The sequence below is a fragment of a genome, unplaced genomic scaffold (genome assembly GCF_019419815.1).
Source record: "Pyrus x bretschneideri cultivar Hongxiangsu unplaced genomic scaffold, Pyrus_bretschneideri_v1 Contig28, whole genome shotgun sequence".
NCBI lineage: Eukaryota > Viridiplantae > Streptophyta > Magnoliopsida > Rosales > Rosaceae > Pyrus > Pyrus x bretschneideri.
In genome coordinates this window covers 5,177,334-5,198,709 of record NW_025999590.1, presented here as the reverse complement: position 1 = coordinate 5,198,709, position 21,376 = coordinate 5,177,334, and the positions used below count along the sequence as shown (strand labels likewise).

At 36.7% G+C, this 21,376-nt stretch overlaps 3 protein-coding genes across 5 annotated transcripts; 1 reads left to right on the top strand and 2 right to left on the bottom strand.

The window, feature by feature from the left end:
• Positions 1 to 3,179: 3,179 nt before the first annotated feature.
• Positions 3,180 to 9,242, bottom strand: LOC125479268 (probable nucleoredoxin 2). 3 transcript variants are annotated; one of them, XM_048588427.1, is made up of 6 exons: positions 8,928 to 9,242; positions 5,408 to 5,899; positions 4,397 to 5,031; positions 3,687 to 3,814; positions 3,486 to 3,616; positions 3,180 to 3,387 (listed from the first exon to the last, which is right to left on the bottom strand). In XM_048588427.1, exons 1-4 carry the CDS (start codon positions 9,084 to 9,086, stop codon positions 3,787 to 3,789), a joined length of 1,314 nt encoding a protein of 437 aa, XP_048444384.1. In that variant the 5' UTR covers positions 9,087 to 9,242; the 3' UTR covers positions 3,180 to 3,387; positions 3,486 to 3,616; positions 3,687 to 3,786. The 3 variants fall into 3 exon arrangements, with proteins under 3 accessions (XP_048444384.1, XP_048444383.1, XP_048444385.1); XM_048588426.1 differs by having other exon boundaries at positions 3,517 to 3,616; XM_048588428.1 differs by having other exon boundaries at positions 3,517 to 3,604.
• Positions 9,243 to 13,607: 4,365 nt separating this feature from the next.
• On the bottom strand, positions 13,608 to 14,367 carry LOC125479316 (E3 ubiquitin-protein ligase ATL23-like). The gene has a single exon (XM_048588506.1). The coding sequence runs from the start codon at positions 14,165 to 14,167 to the stop codon at positions 13,769 to 13,771; it is 399 nt and encodes a 132-aa protein (XP_048444463.1). The 5' UTR covers positions 14,168 to 14,367; the 3' UTR covers positions 13,608 to 13,768.
• A 3,263-nt stretch (positions 14,368 to 17,630) lies between these two features.
• LOC125479158 lies at positions 17,631 to 19,550 on the top strand. The gene is made up of 4 exons (XM_048588213.1): positions 17,631 to 17,929; positions 18,443 to 18,545; positions 18,863 to 19,024; positions 19,227 to 19,550. Exons 1-4 carry the CDS (start codon positions 17,658 to 17,660, stop codon positions 19,395 to 19,397), a joined length of 708 nt encoding a protein of 235 aa, XP_048444170.1. The 5' UTR covers positions 17,631 to 17,657; the 3' UTR covers positions 19,398 to 19,550.
• Positions 19,551 to 21,376: the final 1,826 nt, after the last annotated feature.

The window sequence follows — 21,376 nt, the reverse complement described above, 5'->3', positions numbered from 1 at the left end:
GTAATCACATGACTGCATATGAATCACTATTGGTCAACATTGACAGAAGTTTCAGTTGCAGAGTTAAAATGGGAAATGGTCAACTTGTGGATGCTACTGGACAGGGAACTCTTGTTCTAGAGACAAAGGGTGGAAGAAGATTCATCAAGGATGTGATACTAGTACCTGGCCTTGATGAAAATCTCCTTAGTGTGGGACAAATGATTGCACATGGTTACTTCTTACTCTTTGGGGATGACATGGTGGAGATCTTTGATGACAGAAGTCTCCAAAATCTGGTAACACAAGTTGGCATGACAGAAAACAAAAGCTTTCCACTTATGCTAGACTACACTAACTCAGTTGCTTTAAAAGCAAGTGTGGCAGAGAATTCATGGTTATGGCACAAGAGGTATGGACATCTCAACTTTCACAGTTTGAAGAACTTGGAGAGATTACAAATGGTGACTGGACTACCTGAGCTACAGGAAACAAAAGAACCTTGTGAAGGTTGTATACTGGGGAAGCATCACAGGGACTCCTTCGAAACTGGAAATGCATGGAGAGCTAGCCAACCTCTAGAACTTATTCACACAGATGTGTGTGGTCCTATGAAGACACCTACACTCAGTGGGAACAGATACTTTCTGTTATTTATTGATGACTGCACCAGGATGGTTTGGGTTTACTTCATGAGAAACAAGAGTGAGGTTTTTACTATTTTCAAAAAGTTCAAAGTAATGGTTGAACTTCAGTGTGGTCTGAAGATCAAAAGACTGAGAAGTGACAGAGGTGGTGAGTTCACTTCCATTGAGTTCCAGGAATTCTGTGAAGGGGCAGGATTGCAGAAGCAACTGACAGTGGCTTACACACCACAGCAGAATGGTGTAGCTGAGAGGAAGAATAGGACTGTGGTTGAAATGACCAAGTCGATGCTGCATGATAAGAAAATGCCACTTTTCTTCTGGGGTGAGGCAGTCAATGCTTCTGTGTATCTTCTAAACAGGTGTCCAACTAAAGCACTCGAAAGGAAAACACCATTTGAGGCATTTAGTGGCAGAAAACCAAATGTAAAGCACTTGAAGGTGTTTGGATCAATCTGCTATGCACAGATACCATCTCAATTAAGACACAAACTTGAAGTCAACAGTATCAAGTGTGTCCTTGTAGGCTATGGAAGCTGTGAAAAGGGCTATAGACTCTACAACCTTGAGACACATAAGGTTATAATCTCAAGAGATGTGGTGTTCAAAGAAAATGAAGCATGGAATTGGGAAACCAATAACATTGACACCATCTCATTTCCATTACCAATGGAAAGAACACAAGCAACTGTGCAACCTGAAAATGAACCTGTTATAACAGGTGAAAGTCAAAACGACTTCTCTACACCATCACAAGGATCTCAGTCCTCTACTTCAAATACAGAAGGACAAGATTTGCAGGGTTCCTCCCCAGGAACAACTCCATTAAAATTAAGGAGTCTAGATGAGATCTATGCAGTCTGCAACTACTGTATTGCTGAACCAGAGAGTTTTGAAGAAGCAGAAATGGATCAATCTTGGCAGAAAGCTATGAGTGAAGAAATCACCATGATTGAAAAAAACTCTACCTGGCAATTAGTGAACAGACCAAGTGATAAACCTGTGATAGGTGTGAAATGGATCTACAAGACCAAGCTAAATCTGGATGGATCTATAATGAAGAATAAGGCAAGACTGGTAGCCAAAGGCTACTCACAACAACCAGGGATCGATTTCAATGAAACCTTTGCCCCTGTAGCAAGGTTAGACACTATCAGAACTTTGGTTGCTCTTGCTGCTCAAAAGGGATGGAAACTTCATCAATTAGATGTTAAATCAGCCTTTCTAAATGGCACACTGGAGGAAGAAGTATACGTGGATCAACCACAAGGCTTTGAAGTCCCAAATGAAGAAGAGAGAGTGTATAAGTTAAACAAAGCACTGTATGGACTCAAACAAGCCCCCAGGGCTTGGTACAGTGAGATAGACTCCTATTTCAGCAGATGTGGATTTAACAAAAGTCCTAGTGAAGCTACATTGTACACAAAAACTGGTGAGAAAACTGAGATACTTATTGTGTCCATATATGTTGATGATGTGGTGTTTACTGGAAACTGTGAAGAAATGATTGAAGAATTCAGGAAAGATATGATGAGGCAATATGAGATGACTGATCTTGGATTGCTGCATCACTTCTTGGGAATTGGAGTAATTCAAGATGTTACTGGAATCTTCATACATCAAGAGAAGTATGCACAATCTCTGCTTAAAAGATTCAATCTGGAAGGATGCAAATCTGTGGGAACACCATTGATCACAAATGAGAAGCTTTGCAAAGTGGATGGTTCTGAATCTGCTGATGAAAATCTCTATAGGAAAATCGTTAGGAGCCTACTTTACTTGACTGCAACAAGGCCTGACATTATGTATGCAGCCAGTCTCTTATCAAGGTTCATGCATAATCCCACAAGAATTCATATGGGAACTGCTAAGAGAGTACTAAGGTATATCTCAGGGACCTTAGACTATGGGATCAAGTATGAGAAGGGAAAAGAAGCAATTCTAGTTGGCTTCTGTGACAGTGATTGGGGAGGCAGTGAAGATGACATGAGAAGTACCTCAGGATATGCATTTTCGTTTGGTTCTGGAATATTTTCTTGGGCTTCTGTCAAGCAACAAAGTGTTGCACTGTCTACGGCTGAGGCAGAGTATGTGAGTGCTGCAATGGCTACCTCTCAAGCTATATGGTTGAGGTTTGTGTTAAAGGATTTTGGTGAAATGCAAGTGGATGCTACACCACTTATGTGTGACAACACATCAGCAATAGCTATGACTAAGAATCCTATTTTTCACCAGAAAACCAAACATATCAAAAGAAAGTTTCATTTCATAAGGGAAGCATTGCAAGAGAGTACCATTGAACTGATCTACTGCAAGTCTCAGGATCAAATGGCAGACATCTTCACCAAAGCTCTACCTAAAGACAGATTTGTTTATCTCAGAGAGATGCTTGGGATCAAAACCAAAGTTCATTTGATGGGGAGTGTTGGAATCAAATGAAAGTTGTTTTCGATCTAATGGCTGAGAAGGAAGGGATCAACTGTTAAGTTATTACTTAGTCTTATAGGACAAGTGTTGGCTTAGATTTCTGTTTTATAGATTAAGGGCTCAGATAGCTTGTAACAAAAAGTGTTGTTCTGATATTTTCTCTATAATATCTGTGCTACTGCTCTCTGTGCAGAGAGCTCTGCACATTCCAAAAAAAAATCCTTTCCTCTTCCGTGTAACATTTTCCCTCTTCAAAATATAAACTTCATGCAATTCTAGATTCTAACACTCAAACCCTCATCATCTCCTCAAACTCCTCGTAATTGATTCTTCCATCCTACAAAAAATTTAAGACTTCAGTCATCTGGAGAAACACAACGGCAATATACATACATATACATATACATACACGCGCAAATATATAAATGTGCGTACATATAATACGTATTTGTGTGTAGATGATTACTTCATCTGTTTCCACATCATTCATGATTTCGTCAATAGTAGCGTCGTCCCCCATACCATATTCAATCATTGCTTGTCTCAGCTCATCTCTGGTGATAAACCTGAACAGCTTAAACCAGTCAATGATGATTCAGTAGAACTTAATTATCGAAAACTCTGGATTAAACTAACCCGCTATTATCCTTGTCGAAGAACTGGAAAGCCTTGTACAAATGTTCGTCCCTCTCCAGTTTATGGCGATGCATGGTGGCAGTTATAAATTCATTGTAATCTAGAGTCCCGTTCTTATCAACGTCGGCCTAACCAGAAAAGAAGAACAAATTAATGTAAACTAGATATTATTAATATCAAGTGAAATTCAAGCACAAAGATAAAAAATTTCGAGTACCGACGGCATTCATCAGCTGCTTTATTTCTGTAATGGAAAGCATGCCACGGAATAATTGAAACTTACAAGCATGCCAGGAAATAATTGCCAGAACTAACACCACGGTGAACAATGACAATGAATCATAAGGATTAGACTACATGTGATCCAATATTCTAGTGAATAGGATGTTGGGTTTCCAGCCACGTATCTCGGGTTTTAAATTTTCGAATCCTCCCCTTCCCCTCCCCTTCCCCGTAATAACAACAAAATGGAAAAAGAAAAAAAAAAAATCGTATGGATTAGAAGCCAATGGATCATAAGGATCGATAATAACTGATAATGAAGTCCAAATTACTTTAAAAATTAGAACAATGTTACATACAAAATGATTAAATAGGGAATTAATTATTCTCAATCCCAAACCTTAGTTAAAAAACGAGATCACAAATTATATAATACAGCACAAGTTTAATTAGTAATTTAGTAATATTAATAAGCTTCAATAAATCACCTATTGGTGTTGGTATTGCTATTGGGAGTGGTAGCAGTCACACACTTGGGGTGCACCTCATATCCACATTCAAGACACTGGTAAGCCCAACCACATCCTTGTTCATCACAATCACAACATATGAAGGGCCCTCCTCCGTTGCCCTCCGACACCAAATTCAGCTCGTGTCGATGTCCTCCGTGGTACACCGACCGAGGGAGGTTCTTAGCCTCTTCATCCATTTTCTTCTCCAGCAACTCCACTTTGGCATCCGTAAAGGGATACGCATTTTCTTTGTATAAGTTTATAAGATTTCTGCCCTGCTGGGTCACAGTTTTACCATCAGGCCCTAAAATTACCAAACGAGGGATACCTTTGACGTCAAAATGCTTGACAAGTTCTTTTATGTTTGGATCCCCAAAGGGTAACGCTAGCCATGGCATGGTGTTGAAGTATGAGTCGAACGAAGTTTGGTCACGATCACTCGACACAAATACTATCTCGAAGTCTTCTCCGTCGTGATCATCCACTAGCACTTTCTCCTTAATCATGTCGTAGATGGAGATCAACCTTGGAGTGAAATTAACGCACGGACGACACCATTGAGCTGAGAAGTAGAGTCCAATGGTTTTGCCTCTCAATGAAGCAACTGACACCTGTGTGCACAAGAGATATAAAATAGGAGATTATATTCAGACACCCCAAATTACTTCTCTCATACCTCTTTTTTTTTTTTTTTTTTTTTTTTTTTTTTTCCTATAAGGTTAGTGGTGTGTAGAAAATATTAAAAATTTAAAAAGGTGCGGGAGAAATAATTTGGAGTGTATGAATATAATATCTCATGCATATATGTTATACTGCAAGAGTTCTTTGTGCATCATCTATGACATTGTCTAAAATATCTAATAGCATGTCAGTACGTTTTGAGAAAATAATATCAATATCGACACAGTATTAACAACATTAAAAATTTCATAGCAAGATTATATGTACTTGGATAAGGCATGCTCGAAAGTATAGACAAAATTTTACCTGTTTAGGCGTGGGGTGACCCAAAAGATAATCTCTATCATGGTTTGTTAGTAAATTGGTCAGAGTTTGGTTCTCATGCCTCGCCTTCTCCTCATCTTGCAATTCCTCCAACCTTTGTTTTGTAAAAGGGAAGGCATCGACCCCGTAACGGTAGATAATTTCAACTCCATCATTCAACGCCTCTTCCTTGTTATCATTAGGTTGCAAAATAACCAAGCTGGGAATACTTTCCACATCAAACTTACGGTTCAAGGCTTTCTTGGTGTCCAAGTCAGAGAAAGGAATCGCCAGCCACGGCATGCATGCATGGTATTTGTTAAAGGCTTCAGAGTCTTCGTCAGATGACACGTACACAACCTCAAAGTTGGACCCACTGCTCTTCAGCTGCTCGTAGATGCCAACCAGGACTTGGTTGAAGTTCCAGCATGGCGGGTACCAATTGGCTGAGAAGTAGATGCCTATTATCTTCTCATTAAGATCAGAAACTGTCACCTGCAATATATTAAAATGTTAAATGTGGATGCCTAATGTCCTTTTACTCCAACTTACCTATTTCTTTGTATTCCTTTAAATAATATTTATAGAATTAGTGCGTTACTAGGACTCACAAAACAAAACATTTAAAAAGTAAAAACACATTAAATTTTTATATGTCAAAATTGATCTCACACAATCTCTATGTCAATTTGCGTTATATTGACATACCGCCCAAAGTGTTAGAAAAAAATTATGTGGCATCCTTCGTAAGATTTAGCATCTACTTTCAAGATGTTTTAATTAAAATTATTTACTTAACTTTTCTTTAATGTACACTATATTCTTTGGAATCAACTATAAAAAAATTACATGGCATTCTACGTAAAATTTAGCCTCCCCTTTAAAAATGATCTAATTAAAATTATTTCCTCGATTAACTTTTCTTTAACGTACACTAACTTATTTGGAATCAACTATAGAGTACATAATTAACATAGTAAAGACGGGGCCCTTAAAATACCTTAACAGAACAAAATAATGTAAGAATAATAGTATACTTACTATTTATTTATACATTTTCTCTAATAGAAGTATACCCCACTAACACATGTGGATTCTATTTCTATTAAAAAATGATACAAATGATAATACAATATAAAAATATAATTTTTTGATATCGTAAGGTTTAGGGCGCAATATTATAAAGAATAATGATATTGACCAAGACCCTTTCATTCAAAAAACATGTATGTCGACCTGTATTATTTTCATTATTCCACGCCAAATACTTATCCAAAGTACTGGGTGCATGGACCAGAAGCACCTGGAAGTGTGGACCGCCTGAACAATTCCGACAAGAGGGATACATCGATCAATGAGCTGAAATTTGCCGGTTTTCACCCAGAGGAAAGAATCTAAGTTAAGCTCGAAAGCGGATGTTGTACCAAATAAACATGCAGGTGGACGGACGTGATTGGACCGCGTGTTGCCCCAGTAATATTGATGTGGGACGGAATTGACATTAGGGTGCCACATGTCGATTTAGACAATCAACAATGCGTGGTTGTCCATCTTTGACTGTGACACCACTTTATCATGTTCATCTCGTGACAAATAGCGTCAAAATTTGCTGCGTTTCTGCTTTGGTTTGGTAAATTTCAATCTTCCACACTCACAGAATAAATTACTGAAAATAATAAGTTACTTGAATGGTGAGATAGATAGAGTGATCGATGAGAATTACAAAATTGTTATTAACGTTTTAAAATTTTTATTTTATATTTTAAGTTTTTTATATTAAAAAATATATATATACTTATGAAAAATGTAGAATGAGATTTTTAAAGTACTAATAATATTTTTCAATAATTAAGTTTGAGGTTAATCTTCTTTGGTAATGAAATTACTTTAAAAATGTACAGATCATTAAGCACATAATATGTTGTTGAGCTAAGAGAGGCTTCACTTTTTTTTTGGAGAGGTCGTCAACAATTAAATTGATTAATTTAAAACGAATTTTCGCGTACTCAAATGTTTGATCATCATAAAGGAGGGTGGATGACCTCGAACCTCATAATTAAAGGGCCTATATCTAAAAAAAACCTTATAATCATTTATAATAATTCATAAAATGACAATATAATCACTCTGAATATTGCTCCTAGAAGCATCTCCAAAAGATGTAGCAATTGAATAGCTAGTTAAATTTGTTGTCACGCAAGAAAAACGCATCTCAAACAAAGGAAGTAACCCTTAGCAAATTGAAGAATTAGCAATTGACCTTGCATTTCTTCAAGTGAGCAAATTAAGTCCCACTATATATTTTGCTAAAATATTATTTAGTAAAGATTTTGAAACTAAAATTTTGGCTTAGAGGACAAGATAAAGTTAACATATTTATATTTTCTTTGACAAAAAAAAAAAACATATTTATATTTTAAACTGAAGGATGAAATTTGAAGAGTTAGTTGAAAATTCGGTTGGAGTGACAAATTTTTAAAGTAGCAGACTGTCAAATGGGTTAACAAAAAACACTTTAAGAAAAGTTTACTAACTCCTTTAGAGATTGTCTAAGATGGTGTTTAGAAGATTTACATATTTTGATAAAATTTGTCAAATACGTACTGTAAATTTCCCTTTTCTTTGTTCTATAGATCATCAGCATAGCATGCATGAATTGTGAGAAAAGCTTTACGTAATTTACGCACTCTTGCATGAAATACTTAATAAACCAAGACTCCGCGTACGCGTACGCGTACGTGTCTATATATATATATATATATATATATATATATATATATATATTATGCATAACTCATAGACTCACAATACATCTAAAATTCAGCTCAACTAAATAAGAAAATTTATTATAAGTGCAAGCGCACAAATTTACAATTGTAACATTCAAAACTCGATCGTTCTTATCTTGTTGAATCTTGACATTTTTTAATCCTCGATCAAGAGACTCGCAAATATCCCCAAGAACAACACGATCATTTATTATCGTCTTGTTAAATTAGTTTTGTACTCGTTTGTTTAACAATATAAATACAGAGGCCTCCGTAGGCTTGAGTCGCACAAGAGTACGTTGATCTACTATCGTCTTCGTGTGTTGGGGGACGGAGATTTTTCTACAAGGGATTTGGTTTCTTTAGTGGGAAAAGAAGAGAGAGGGGGGGGGGGGGGAGGTGGGGAAATACACACACACACACACACATATGGACCTCCATTAAATCTATGATTATAAATCTTCGTCTTGTTCAAGGATTAACGGGAAGATATGCAGCTATGTTTTTAGTCATATTTTATGTTTTGCAGAGATAGTACATATCTCAGATCCATCTCAGAATTATTAAATCGGTTTGCATAAAAATTCCGACATAAATATTCGTTTCATGTTCCGTATATCTTTGGATTTTTATCCATAAGAGAAAACTGTTTTCAGTCAGGTGTTTTTCTCTAAATTTCAGTTAGACTTTTCTTCTCCTTCGGAAGGAACAAAATTAAAAGGAAAAAAAACCTTAATTTACTGAAAGAGAGATACCTGGTTTCCAGTCGGAGAAAGAAGGTAGTCACGATCTTTGGAGGCCAGGAGAGATGAAACTCTTGAGCTCGAGACAGCAGCGCCACCATACCCACCACCACCACCGTTGCTTACTGCAGCTTCAGAACCATGACTGATCTTCACGTTCATCTCCTTCATATAGATCTCTTTCTTTGCCACCGGCACAATATGGATTGAAGACGGAAGAGAGAGAGAGCGCCGTAGGGGCTCAAGAAAAATCAATCAAAAACAGTAGAGCCTCCACTACTATCCTTCCAACTCCTTATATTCCGTTCCAAAGAACCTTATTCCACCACGTCATTACATCCAATACTAATTAAGCCCCCCACCCCATCATACATACATCCGAAAATCTGCCCCCACCCCAACCCTAGAGACTCTGATTTCCTACTTCTCAATTGCTTTTTGCAAAACTGCTGCTTTTCCAATCACCACCTCGTTTGTACCCAAAAAAAACCCAACTTTTAGTCTGTCCTTACTGTGAAAGGTCAACCCTAACCAACCAGAAGGTGACACATGTCCAGGTCATTGGATGGTGGATAGCTATGAATTCTAATTATCATTGCCAAGGAGGCAAGGTCCGTGTAGTCATAAAGGACTTTTGAATTGATGGTTTTGATTTATGAAAGCCAAACCAACAGAGGGACACATGTCCGTCGCTACTTATTTCCATTCTCTTTAATCAACTTTTATATTCATGCTTTTTCCAGGAAAATGTGAGCCCCTTGACGAATCAGCTGCATTATTTTTTTTAGAATAATCCTTGCAAATCTCTTGGGACTGACGTATTTTTATTTTATAAATTTTATAAGGAGTTCTTAGTTTTATGGTAAATTATTCGAAATAGAGACTGTTTAGTAATATGAATAGTTCAAATAATTGAACTGTTTTGTAGAATTATTAGATAAACTGGCTAAATGGCCACTTTTAATAACACTGATACTGTTTTTAATTTGGTAACTATCATATTCACAATCCATTAGGGATATGGTTTTATCATAAAATATCTTAGTATTAATTGAAGCAAGATTAGGGTATTTAAACTATTATTTTGTCATTGATATGGTTGATTTGAGACATTTCAACACATTTATTGTTTATATATTTTGTTGGTTTCTTGATATATTTTAATCACTAAATGATATTCAATTCGAAAAAAACTTTTGACTACTTATTTTGTCAATGAATTTTTGGTTAAATTTCAATTTTCTTCAACTATAAATCAAGGTCATGTAAGCAAATTTTTTTTTTTTATTTTTTTATTCTAGCCTCATTGAAATCAAATTTTTACTTTGCTACTGAGTACATTATGATTATTATCTTCTCGTGATTAGTTCTCTCTATTCAAGTATTTCTCTCTTCTAACATAACACATCTCGTGAGCATATAAATAATCGCGAAATTTTTTTCGCTTTTATACAAGTCATTCTCCTACTAGGCCAGCCAAACTTGAGTGAACCAGTTATGTTTTTAGAAACCATCAAACGAAACAACTTAGGGTAACGTGGAGCTCTACATAATCAAGCTATAGGGTTTTGCCTCAGTAACCCTAACCGAAAACGATTTAGAATCTAACGTGGTCCCACCGGAAGCGATCTGCCGAACATCGAGGCCACCTGTCCTTCCTGGTTGCATCGTCCAAGCAAGAAAAAGCCAAAAGTGATCGTCGTCCCAAGCAGAGATCGTGAACTGCAAGACAGCCAGTGTTGGGTCGTGGCCGAATGAGGAAGACACACGTGGAACGTTTCAGCTGCACGCCTGATTTAGAGTCTTTGGGTAAAGTTGTTCGGGCGGGGGCCCACCACCCAAGGTTGACTCACGTGGGTCGTCGTTAGCTGATGACAAGTGCCTAAGTTTGGTTATCTTCTTAATCTTTGTTTAAACAACATAGTAGGTTTTTGATTGGGTTCTCTTTCTTCTTTTTTTTTTTTTTTTTTAATAATAATAAAACTGACATCTAACACATTAATATAAATATATTCCCACACTGACTTTATGAAGAGGCTAGTAGCATTATGGAAATGAAACGCCCTTTTAAACTTCTTCATTCGAATTCGAAGCTCTCAAACTTTTTTCTGTTCCTTTCTCTATGAAAAAATAAACTTAATTATTGAAAAAAAAAAATCAAAGTTATTAGGCCCAACGGCGAGTTGGCAAGGCACTATGTGCAATTATTCGTTGGAATTGGAGTAAGAATCTCTCTTTTCCTATTATCATCCTCTTCCCTTAGCTCCTCTCACACTTTTTTTTTTTTTTGTCATTTTCTCTATACAAAAAGTTCAAAACAAGATGTTGACGTAACTTAATAGTAACCATTTAAATAAAACAAAAGCGAAAGGAGAGAAATTAGATGAGAAAAGAATCCTGCTCTGCCAGAATTTTGGAGCACAATATAGTTGTGTTTCACTTGCGAACTAGGTTGGATTCTTGGGTATCTAACTTTCATGTTACATTGGCCTTTAGGTTGTACAGTTCAAAATTAATGTTTTGGGCTAAAATGGATTTTTGTTGAATTGCCCCCGACATTAACCTATGCCCATGTTAATTTTTCGGATTGGATCAAATTTTTTCAAATCTTGAGCCCAATTGAAAATGAAATTTCTTTCGTTTATACAAAATATTTTTTACTTTAAATTAATCTAAGTTATAGGAAGGTGAAGTAATTTGAAGTTCTAACCATGAAATCAATTTGTATTATAAGTAGTATCTTATTTTTTATGAACAAATGAAATGTCCCTTAATTTCCTGAGAGGGATTGTTGCTCTTAGTAACCGCCTTCATGTCTGCAGTTATTTTTTTTGTAAGGAAGTGGGGAATACAACTCAAAGCTAACTTAAAACATTAGAGGAAACAAAGGGAATTCGAAATACCCTAGAAGTATCATCCATGAATGCTGATCCAGTCCAAGCAAGAGGCTGATTGGGCCATCATGTGTTTTGCTTAGGTTTGTTTGCCTTTTGGCCTAATTGCAGCTTATTTTTATATTGATCTCCCACAACATCTACATAAACGTCAAAATTCATATTAAAACTAATCCACTACATAATTCTTCTCCCTATAAATATGTTTCTAACTCATATCTTCTCAATTGTCTTATCATTAGTCTAAAGCCTTGTACAATTGCGTCGACAAGATTAAGGTTATCGATAGGAGTTCACTTTACCAACATAACAACATCCCTGCCCTTGCCCCAAATTGACAGCAAAGCGTCCCAACCAATCTCCATGATGATCCCTTAATACACCACCAACCCCAAATTCGTCTATAATTTATCATTCTAGAGCCATCAACATTTAGTTCCCACCAACTTATATCTGGGGGATTCCAAGCAAATAAAATTTCTCTCTTATCAGGATTAACATAAGTGTGTGGAGGTATTTAAACTCAACACGTAGACAAAAAGTATTAGTGATGTGAAGGGACGTCTCCTAAGATGAGGTTCCAAAGAAAACAAAAAGAGATAGTTGCTCTACTCCACGTCCGTTAACATCCATTTTTTATGATGAATTTGCGTTGTAGTGCGTATTGACTTATTACCTACTCCACATTTGTACGCTTGTGACACGATATTTTAACTTTTGACAAACAAAATACATCTCTGCAACACTCATTGAATAACCAATGACTGATAATTGATACAAAAGTTTGGAGATTTGTTTTTGGTAAAACATTTGAGACTTTGTTTACAACTAATGCTAAGCAGACTAAATTTTCAAACCATGTGATGTATAACCAATAAGAAATAAGCAAATTAATCAGCACTTAAGTAACAATTCAATCGTTAACAATCACATCATATGATTTGTTAAATTTTAGTCCAAAATAGTTGGTCTTCTAGCACTATCATTTACTATCTTGATGACATAAATCCAATGATTGCGGAGGAATTATGTCTTTAAAATTCCTTTTCTACTACTCAGTACTCACCCCTTGGCATTGGAAACACAAAGCACGCGACGTGGCAGGATTTATGGTTCCAGCTGCCCAATTCTGTGGACACTGATTACGGACTAGATTCATTGCTTGCAATCAACGAAATGAATGAAGAAATCATTTGTGGAAGGAATTTCAATTTTCAGGTGGGAACTCATGAATCAAAGTTTGTTTGGCTTCCAATATAAATATGTAATATTAGTAGGAGAATTAACGTTCAAATATGAGATGACAAATAATCTATAATGAAGTTACATGAGAGATAATTCATGAAGAGCCTTAATTTTGGAAATAAAGTTTTTTCAACATTGCCTCTGAATTTTGAGCATGTTCACTTAACAAAAGTTGGAAAAATGAAGGAATCAGAGAACGTAGAAAAAAAGAAAGAATAAACAATTAGATCAACTAAACGTAAGGGAAAGTTCCTCGTGTTTATTAATTCCAATTTCAATTTTTATTCCTTGTAGTAAACATTCCTTTGTTATGAAAACGGTAGTGAAATTGGTCCTGAGAAGACATCTACTGTTTATAGTTGCAAGAGATGCCGACATTAGATGCCACTTTCAGAAACCAATTTCACTGTTTAGCATAGTCCATCATATTTAACATCTAATGTCGACATTTATTGCAACTGTACCACTATTTCTTATGTCATTGTTATAGTATTGCAGTTGTTTTCGAATCGCTTTGTTTCAAGGAAAAGAAAAAAAGAGAAGAAAAGGTCCGTAAAAAATGGAAATTATATATACGTAGATTGATACAGCTCAGAAAATAATAAATTTGACAATAAACAATAACAATCTAGTGGCTAATTAATAACAAAATTTCTGTCAATAGAGTAGCAAAATGAAACTACAGCTAGCTTTTACTTTTCTTTTGTTTCGTAATCAGCACGGATTCTCAGAAACATCGAGAGACTGATCAACCGGGTGAATTTTTGCTCGACAAACCGGGCAAAACGAGTGCTTCGAAAGCCAGGTATCGGCGCACAGCAGATGGAAGGCGTGGTTACAGCCGGGAACCACCCGCGCCGGTTGCTCTCCGTCGATATCGTCCAAACACACCGCACATTCCCTCCTCTCCGCCATCACCTCTTTCCCCGTTATTTTAGGCAACTTGTCGAGTTCTGACGCCGACAACCCCTTCTCGGAAACCTGCTTGACAGGCAGGCCAATGTCGCCGGCCGGGTCGTTCGTAGCGTACCATAACAGACATACGTAAACTATGAACACCGCGCTTATCCCCACGCACGGCAGAAACATCGTCAAAAACACCGAAAGCAGCATTTCGATGTTTTCTTTACGGGAATCAAACTCCTACAGTGAACCGGAAAATTCAAATTGTACAGTACAACTAAGGTTTTTTATGGTGGCCGGTGGAGAAGTTGGTCAGGTGAGGAGTGATGTTGTTGTGCGCAGCAAAACATAGCGGAAATTAGGGTTTTTCAAGCAAGACAAAACGAAAAGTCATGGGAAAATGAGAAATAAATAGCATGGCTTGGGGAGATGGAATTCTGAGGTGGGAAAGTGAGTTGGTGACTGGCTGGGTGGTTTACAGTGTGAGTAGGCAATGGTGACGTGGATCTGTTATTTCCCCTTTGTTCACGCGTTTCGTGTTTCGCAAGTTTCTTAAAAGTGAAATATCTTGGTACATGTTGTAAAATCGACAGTGTGTGCAGTGGAATAAATAAAACAAAACACAAAATTTACGAGGTTCCTTTACAATTAGTGTGACTGAAGTACGTCCTCGAGGCAGCAGTGGTGCTTTCATTATAATTTGGAATAATAGGAGTACAAAGACAACTCTCCATATTATCTCTCTATTCTTCCTCTCTTCTCAGCCATGTTGCTTCTATCCTCATTCGTATCTCTCCTCCTTCTTCACCTCTCATTCATTTTATAAGCAAAGAGAATATTATTCACTTTACAAATTTTCCACAAATGAATAGTGAAAATAAAGTGCATAAATAGTAACAAATCATTCATATGGGCTATCCACATATTATTCACAACAGTACAACTATTTTCCCTCTAGCAATATGTTTTAAGTAAAAATCAATTACTTAAAAACTGTTTACGATACATATTTTCATCGACTCTCGTAAAATCGACAACTTTATTTGCTTAGAATTACCCTTCACACTATCGATTGTATATAAATGAAATTCTTGCGTGTAACATATTGAACGCAAAAATAGAAAAACTTTTTCAAACTTCGAAATTTTTATTTAATGAAGGAGATTGATTATTATAAAATTAAATCAAACTCAAATTTTTGGTCTAGCCTAACAAAATTATGCGTATCTCTTCGTAAACTCTTTGGTCCGTTACTGGATAAGATTGAGCCTTAGGTAAGGATGAGTTACATAACTCATGCGTGTGGTTGGGTAACATAACGCATCATATTTTTTCTATTTCGGGTTTGTAGCCAATCCAGTCTATGTTTTAATTTCTCTTACCAAAACATTGGTTGGGCTACAAGTCCAATTTAATTGAAAATAACTCATCTCACTCTGCATACCAAACGAAGCCTTTAAGTCGGCGTGTCCCTTTATGGGCCTTTGGCACACTCAACACTCTACTAAAAAGGCCCACAAGGAACAAGAAACATTTATTCTGTTGTTTGCCTGTTGGGATTAAGGAGAGAATAGGGCCATGAAATGTGGACCAGATGGTGAACACGATTCAAACTTCCTAAATTTGATGCCTTGCAAGTCACCCTACTTGTCCACGATGTCGCAAAACTCATCACAATAATTAATACTATAATTGCAAAGTGTTATAGTTTCTTATTTTTTCTTGACAGTTCTTATATGATCGCTTAACCCGAATTTTGGTTCCGTTAATTCGAGTAAAACATTTTGTGTGGATGTATGTTAAGCTAGTTGGCCAAAGAAGTATAACCTTTTTTTTTTTAATTCGAGTTTGAACTTCTCTGCCTATAGATTATAGAATATCACATTTTTGATATCAAAAACAAAAACAGAATGAGTAGCAAACAATAACTTGTCACTCAATACTACGATTTATTGATATTTTTCTTCACTTATAAGTGAGAGATCTTAGGTTTAATTATCGCCAAATGCGAATTTGAATCACATTGTTATTAGCCCATTGTGAGGCTAAGCTTACCCTTTCCCCCTAGTGTTGATAGTATCGTTTGTCCAAAAAAAAAAAAACAATAACTTCTCAAAAAAAGTGCGTATTTGACTGTTTAATACAATTTCTTTCACATTATCCGCAGACACTTGGGCTACCTGATTCCAACAGGAGGCCAGAAGTTTATTCACTTTACAAATTTTCCACAAATGAATAGTGAAAATACTGTGCATAAATAGTAACAAACCATGCTTGTGGGCCATCCACATATTATTCACATCAGTACAACTATTTTCCCTCTTGCAGTATGTTTTAAGTAAAAATCAATTACTTAAAAGCTGTTTACGACACATATTTTCATCGACTCTCGTAAAATCGACAACTTTATTTGCTTGGAATTACCCTTAACACTATCAATTGTATACAAATGAAATTCTTGGTCTGGCCTAACAAAATTATAAAATTAAATCAAATTCAAATTTTTGGTCTTGCCTAACAAAATTATGCCTATGTCTTCGTAAACTCTTTGGTCCGTTTTGGTAAACTGGATAAGATTGAGCCTTAGGTAGGGATGAGTTACATAACTCATGCGTGTGGTTGGGTAACATAACGCATCATATTTTTCCTATTTCGGGTTTGTAGCCAATCCAATCTATGTTTTAATTTCTCTTGCCAAAACATTGGTTGGGCTACAAGTCCAATTTGATTGAAAATAACTCATCTCACTCTGCATACCAAACGAGACCTTTAAGTTAGTGTGTCCCTTTATAGGCCTTTGGCACACTCAACACTCTACTAAAAAGGCCCACAAGGAACAAGAAACGTTTATTCTGTTGTTTGCCTGTTGGTAAGGAGAGAATAGGCCCATGAAATGTGGACCAGATGGTGAACACGATTCAAACTTCCTAAATTTGATGCGTTGCAAGTTACCTACTTGTCCACGATGTCGCAAAACTCATCACAACAATTAATACTATAATTGCAAAGTGTTATAGTTTCTTAGTTTTTCTTGACAATTCTTGTACGATCTCTTAACCCGAATTTCGGTTCCGTTAATTCTAGTAAAACGATTTGCGCGGATGTATGTTAAGTTAGTTGGCCAAAGAAGTAAAACCATTTTTTTTAATTCGAGTTTGAACTTCTCTGCCTATGGATTATAGAATATCACATTTTTGATATCAAAAATAAAAACAGAATGAGTACCAAACAATAACTTGTCACTCAGTATTACGGTCTGCTGATATTTCTCTTTACTTGTAATTGAGAGGTCTTAGGTTCGATTCTTGCCAAAGGCGAATTTGAACCACATTATTTTTAGTCCATTGTGAGGCTAAGTTTACCCCTTCCTTTTAGTGTTGATAATATCGTTTGTTAAAAAAAAAAAAAAAAAACAATAACTTCTCAAAAAAAATTACGTACTTGACTGTTTAATACAACCGCAGACGCTTGGGCTGCCTGATTCCACCAGCAGGAGGCCCAAAGTTTAATCAATTATTTACCAACTAATTTAGCCTTAAACCCGGGAAGATACAAAATTAACCATTTAATTTAATTTTGTCAAAATCCAGGGAAGATACATTTCCACAGGCGGTTACATGCAGTCTTGGTGCAGCTCAGGTGATTTGCCTTCATACGGTCCACTCGAAGAGACAGAGAGACAAAAGCGGAAGAAAAAGGAATGGCGGAATCAAAGCACAGAATCCTTAAACTCGAAACAGCTTTAACGTTGTTGTTCGTGCTGGTTTTGAGCGGATGCGCGCAGAGCTTGCCCCCTTCAAAATACGATGGGTTTTTGTACGGACATCACCTAGTTGACTCCGATTCGATCCTAATCGAAGCTTTCTTCGACCCGGTCTGCCCAGACAGCAGGGATGCCTGGCCGCCCCTCAAACAAGTCGTCGAGCACTACGCCCCTCGCGTCACTGTGGCAATTCACCTCTTACCGTTGCCGTAAGTAACAGATTCCCCTCTCTCTCTCTCTCTCTCTCTCTCTCTGCCTATATGTTTGTCAGAAGTTGGATAAGAACAATTTTTTTTTTTTTCAACCGATAGATGTTGTTAGATTAATGGTTAGATTAGCCGACGGGGTTTGAACTCACATCATCGTGCAAGGCTCAGCACTTTTCCACCATGGTAAATGGCCAATATGAGCAATTGAAGTCGTGTAGTTTTTGAGAAATCGATTGCATGTTATGAATTTGAAGTCAGAAGCTTATGTACAACGAAAAATCAAAGCGATTAAATTAATGAAAATGAAACCGACAAATAGCATGTCTGCAAAGTAAGGATAAGTCTGCGTTCCTCGCAAAGTGGGAAGTCTTGTTAGCGTAGAGCTTAAACCGACAAATAAACCAGTCTTAGTTTTGCAAAAATCAGACTTTGAGGCGCCAGGTTAAATTTTAGCCGATAACCCTGATCGGTAGATATGAAATTACTCAAAGAATCTTGTTTTTGAAACTGCAGTTACCATGACAATGCTTTCGTTACTTCTCGGGCTCTGCACATCGTAAATCAGCTGAAACCTTCTGCTACATTCCCATTGTTGGAGTGGTTCTTCAAGAATCAGGTTAAGATCACGTCATTAGTTGTTAATTTCGTAGCATATCCCAAAAATTTGGGGGCTGATTTCTACTTGTTTTTCATTTGCTACTATCGATCTATCCATCTGCAATCTGCATTATGTAGAAATTTCTTGACTCGCTCTCGGGAATTCACTTATTCGATCCATTACTCAGCTGCTAGGCTAATTCGCTGGATTTCGAGCTCATATTTCTTAGACGAAAGCTACTATTTGGTTGCTTGGTAGCTTATTAGCCAAGATATCTATGTGTTGTTGGTATTGAAGTTTCTGTTGATCTGAAATTGTCTCAAAAAATTAAACAGGAGAGGTATTATAATGCTCAAACTCGCAACATTTCCAGGGTTGCTGTTGTAAATGACCTAGTGAACTCTGTCACAGAAGTGATTGGGAACTCCTATCACAGCGCCCTTGAATTCGGCTTCAGTGACCTGAAAACGGATCTGAAAACAAGGGTTTCCTTCAAGGTAATGCAGTATATGTCGTTTCTACGTTACATATAATTTCGAATAACTAGTATGCTTATATTGGTGTTACAATTAGGCACATTATGAAAAATGCTACCGCACACACAATCTCTCATTTGCCGGAGTCATATGGTTGACCATTAGAACCGTGTAGTCTTCCCAATATTCGGTTTTTTCATGTTCATTGTCTTTCGTCATGCAGTTTAGCACTTCAAGAGGGGTGTACGGAACACCTACTTTCTTTGTCAATGGATTTGTATTGCCAGATGCTGGCTCCAGTCTGGATTTTAACGGGTGGAAAAAAATCATTGATCCGTTAGTTGTTGGTAACGGGGCGCCAAAGAGCCAAGAAAGTGTGCAATTCTTCTTGTGAAGGACTGAGCTAATTGCTTGATGTGCTTGGTTGGTTGAAGAATAAACTCAACAATGCTGGGTCCAGTGTAGATTTATCTGTGAATTGTAGTCATGGAATTATTGATCTGTAACAATTGTGAAAAAGGCATCCAGTCTGCTTGAGACTTTTGTCCCTCTTGTCTCGTATTACTATTTGCCTTGTTAAAGGTCGTTTCATGTTGGTTGCAGTTTTCCAATTACCAATGGCAAAGAACAGTAGAAGGGGAGGTCATTTTTGATCCAAGATAGTGGTAAGGTTATTTTTTTATTCAAAAAGGGGACCGGTGGTGGCTTGGCCACGGCGTCCATCCTTTTGAGGTGGGGAAGACTCTCAGAGGCGGGTTTTCCTTTTCTTTTTTTGGGATGTGCTATTCGCACACGCTTTTTTATTCCTCACACTCTCGTAATTTACGGTCATCCTATCGAATGAATTAAAGAATATCAAATTATAGAAATTAACTAGGGGTGTGTGATTTGTAGGTGAAAATAGGTTATTTTCGATTAGCTTTGACAAGATCACATGATTAATTGGTCTAGCGGCATTTGGTTGACCTCTCACATATTATGTTAAAAGGAAAGTTTTAGCAATGCCCCCTTGTTCTTACTTTCAATTTGATTTTTGAGTCTATTTTTTCGAAATGATATATTTTTCGAAATTTGAACCTAATAAGGGTCAGTTTGGGATTGCTATGCTTTTTTAAAAATTGCTTTTGTTGTGCTTTAAGAATAATCAGCTGTAAATTAAAGCTGATGAGCGTTTGGCTAACTAAATTTTAAAAGTGTTGTGAGTATAAAAAGCAGCGTAAAAGCGTTTGGTAAAATTTAATGGAAAAGTAATATAACTATATACAATAACAAATGTACATAATAGTAGGAGTGAGGGTGACAACAACAGTGGTGGTGGTTGCGGCAATAATGGTGGTAGTGGCAGTTGTGGTTGTAATGGTAGTGATGGCAGTTGCAGTAGTGATGCATGGTTGTGGTGGTGGCGATGGCGGCATCGATGGTGGTAACAATGGTGGCGGTGGTGGTAGTGGTGGTGGCAACAATGGTGGAGGTGGAGGTAATGATGGTGGTGACAATGGTAGCGTTTACTTTTTTTTCTCTAAAGGATAAAATGTGTGTGGAAAGCTAAATAATGTCACCTAAAAAAGATAAATCAAGGTACACAACAATTAAAAATATTTATTAAAAACCCAACTATGCTTTTTATTAAAATAGCTTTTAAAGCAACCTACATGCTGCTTTTAAAAACTGCTGTATAGAGTCTGTTGCTTTTAAAATAAGTAGAATATTTTACTTTTACCAAACACTTTTTTACTGCTTAACTTTAAAGTGAAGCAGTTTTGGTAAAAAAAAGCAATATCAAACAAGGCCTAAGACTTCTCACTTGCATTTGAAGAAGAACACTACTAGACCTTAGTACTGACAAATCTCTCTAAACTTACAATTAAGGCCAATGTAACGCCCAATTAATTGTCACAAATGTTCAAAATATTTGTATGCATAACGAACATGACTAATTTTTAGGGGTATATACGTCAACAAAATACCATATCTATAGGGTAAAATAATAAGAGTGTTACTATACGCATTGTCCTATGTTTACACCCACGTTATAATCTCACCCACCATACAAAATAAGAAAAATAACCTACTATCTTCCCACCCACCATTATCCCCAAAGTACCCTTCCAATCTCCACCCTTGACACTGTTCACCAACACAACCCACCCCTTCCCATAACCATTACTGACTGATGAGAAGTACAACCTACCCCTTGACATCCATATTGCTTCTCTAGCCTGTTCTCCCATCTATTTTTTAATTATTTAAATAATATTTTAATATAAGGAAAATGATTATATTTATATGATTGAAATAGAGGGAAGTAAAACAGCGACCACCATTCTACACTTTTTACCACCATCCCGACTATCCCCATGGCTGACCACGGAG

Bases quoted from the DNA above. Each gene is read 5' to 3' on its own strand.
- LOC125479268 (XM_048588427.1), bottom strand. From the start codon at position 9,086: ATGAAGGAGATGAACGTGAAGATCAGTCATGGTTCTGAAGCTGCAGTA. The intron at 5,032-5,407 runs GTAAAATTTTGT...TTGTGCACACAG, and splicing joins GTCACCCCACGCCTAAACAG to GTGTCAGTTGCTTCATTGAG. The intron at 3,815-4,396 runs GTGATTTATTGA...TTTTCTGGTTAG, and splicing joins AGCAATACCAACACCAATAG to GCCGACGTTGATAAGAACGG.
- LOC125479316 (XM_048588506.1), bottom strand. From the start codon at position 14,167: ATGCTGCTTTCGGTGTTTTTGACGATGTTTCTGCCGTGCGTGGGGATA.
- LOC125479158 (XM_048588213.1), top strand. From the start codon at position 17,658: ATGGCGGAATCAAAGCACAGAATCCTTAAACTCGAAACAGCTTTAACG. The intron at 17,930-18,442 runs GTAAGTAACAGA...TTGAAACTGCAG, and splicing joins ATTCACCTCTTACCGTTGCC to TTACCATGACAATGCTTTCG. The intron at 19,025-19,226 runs GTAATGCAGTAT...TTCGTCATGCAG, and splicing joins AAACAAGGGTTTCCTTCAAG to TTTAGCACTTCAAGAGGGGT.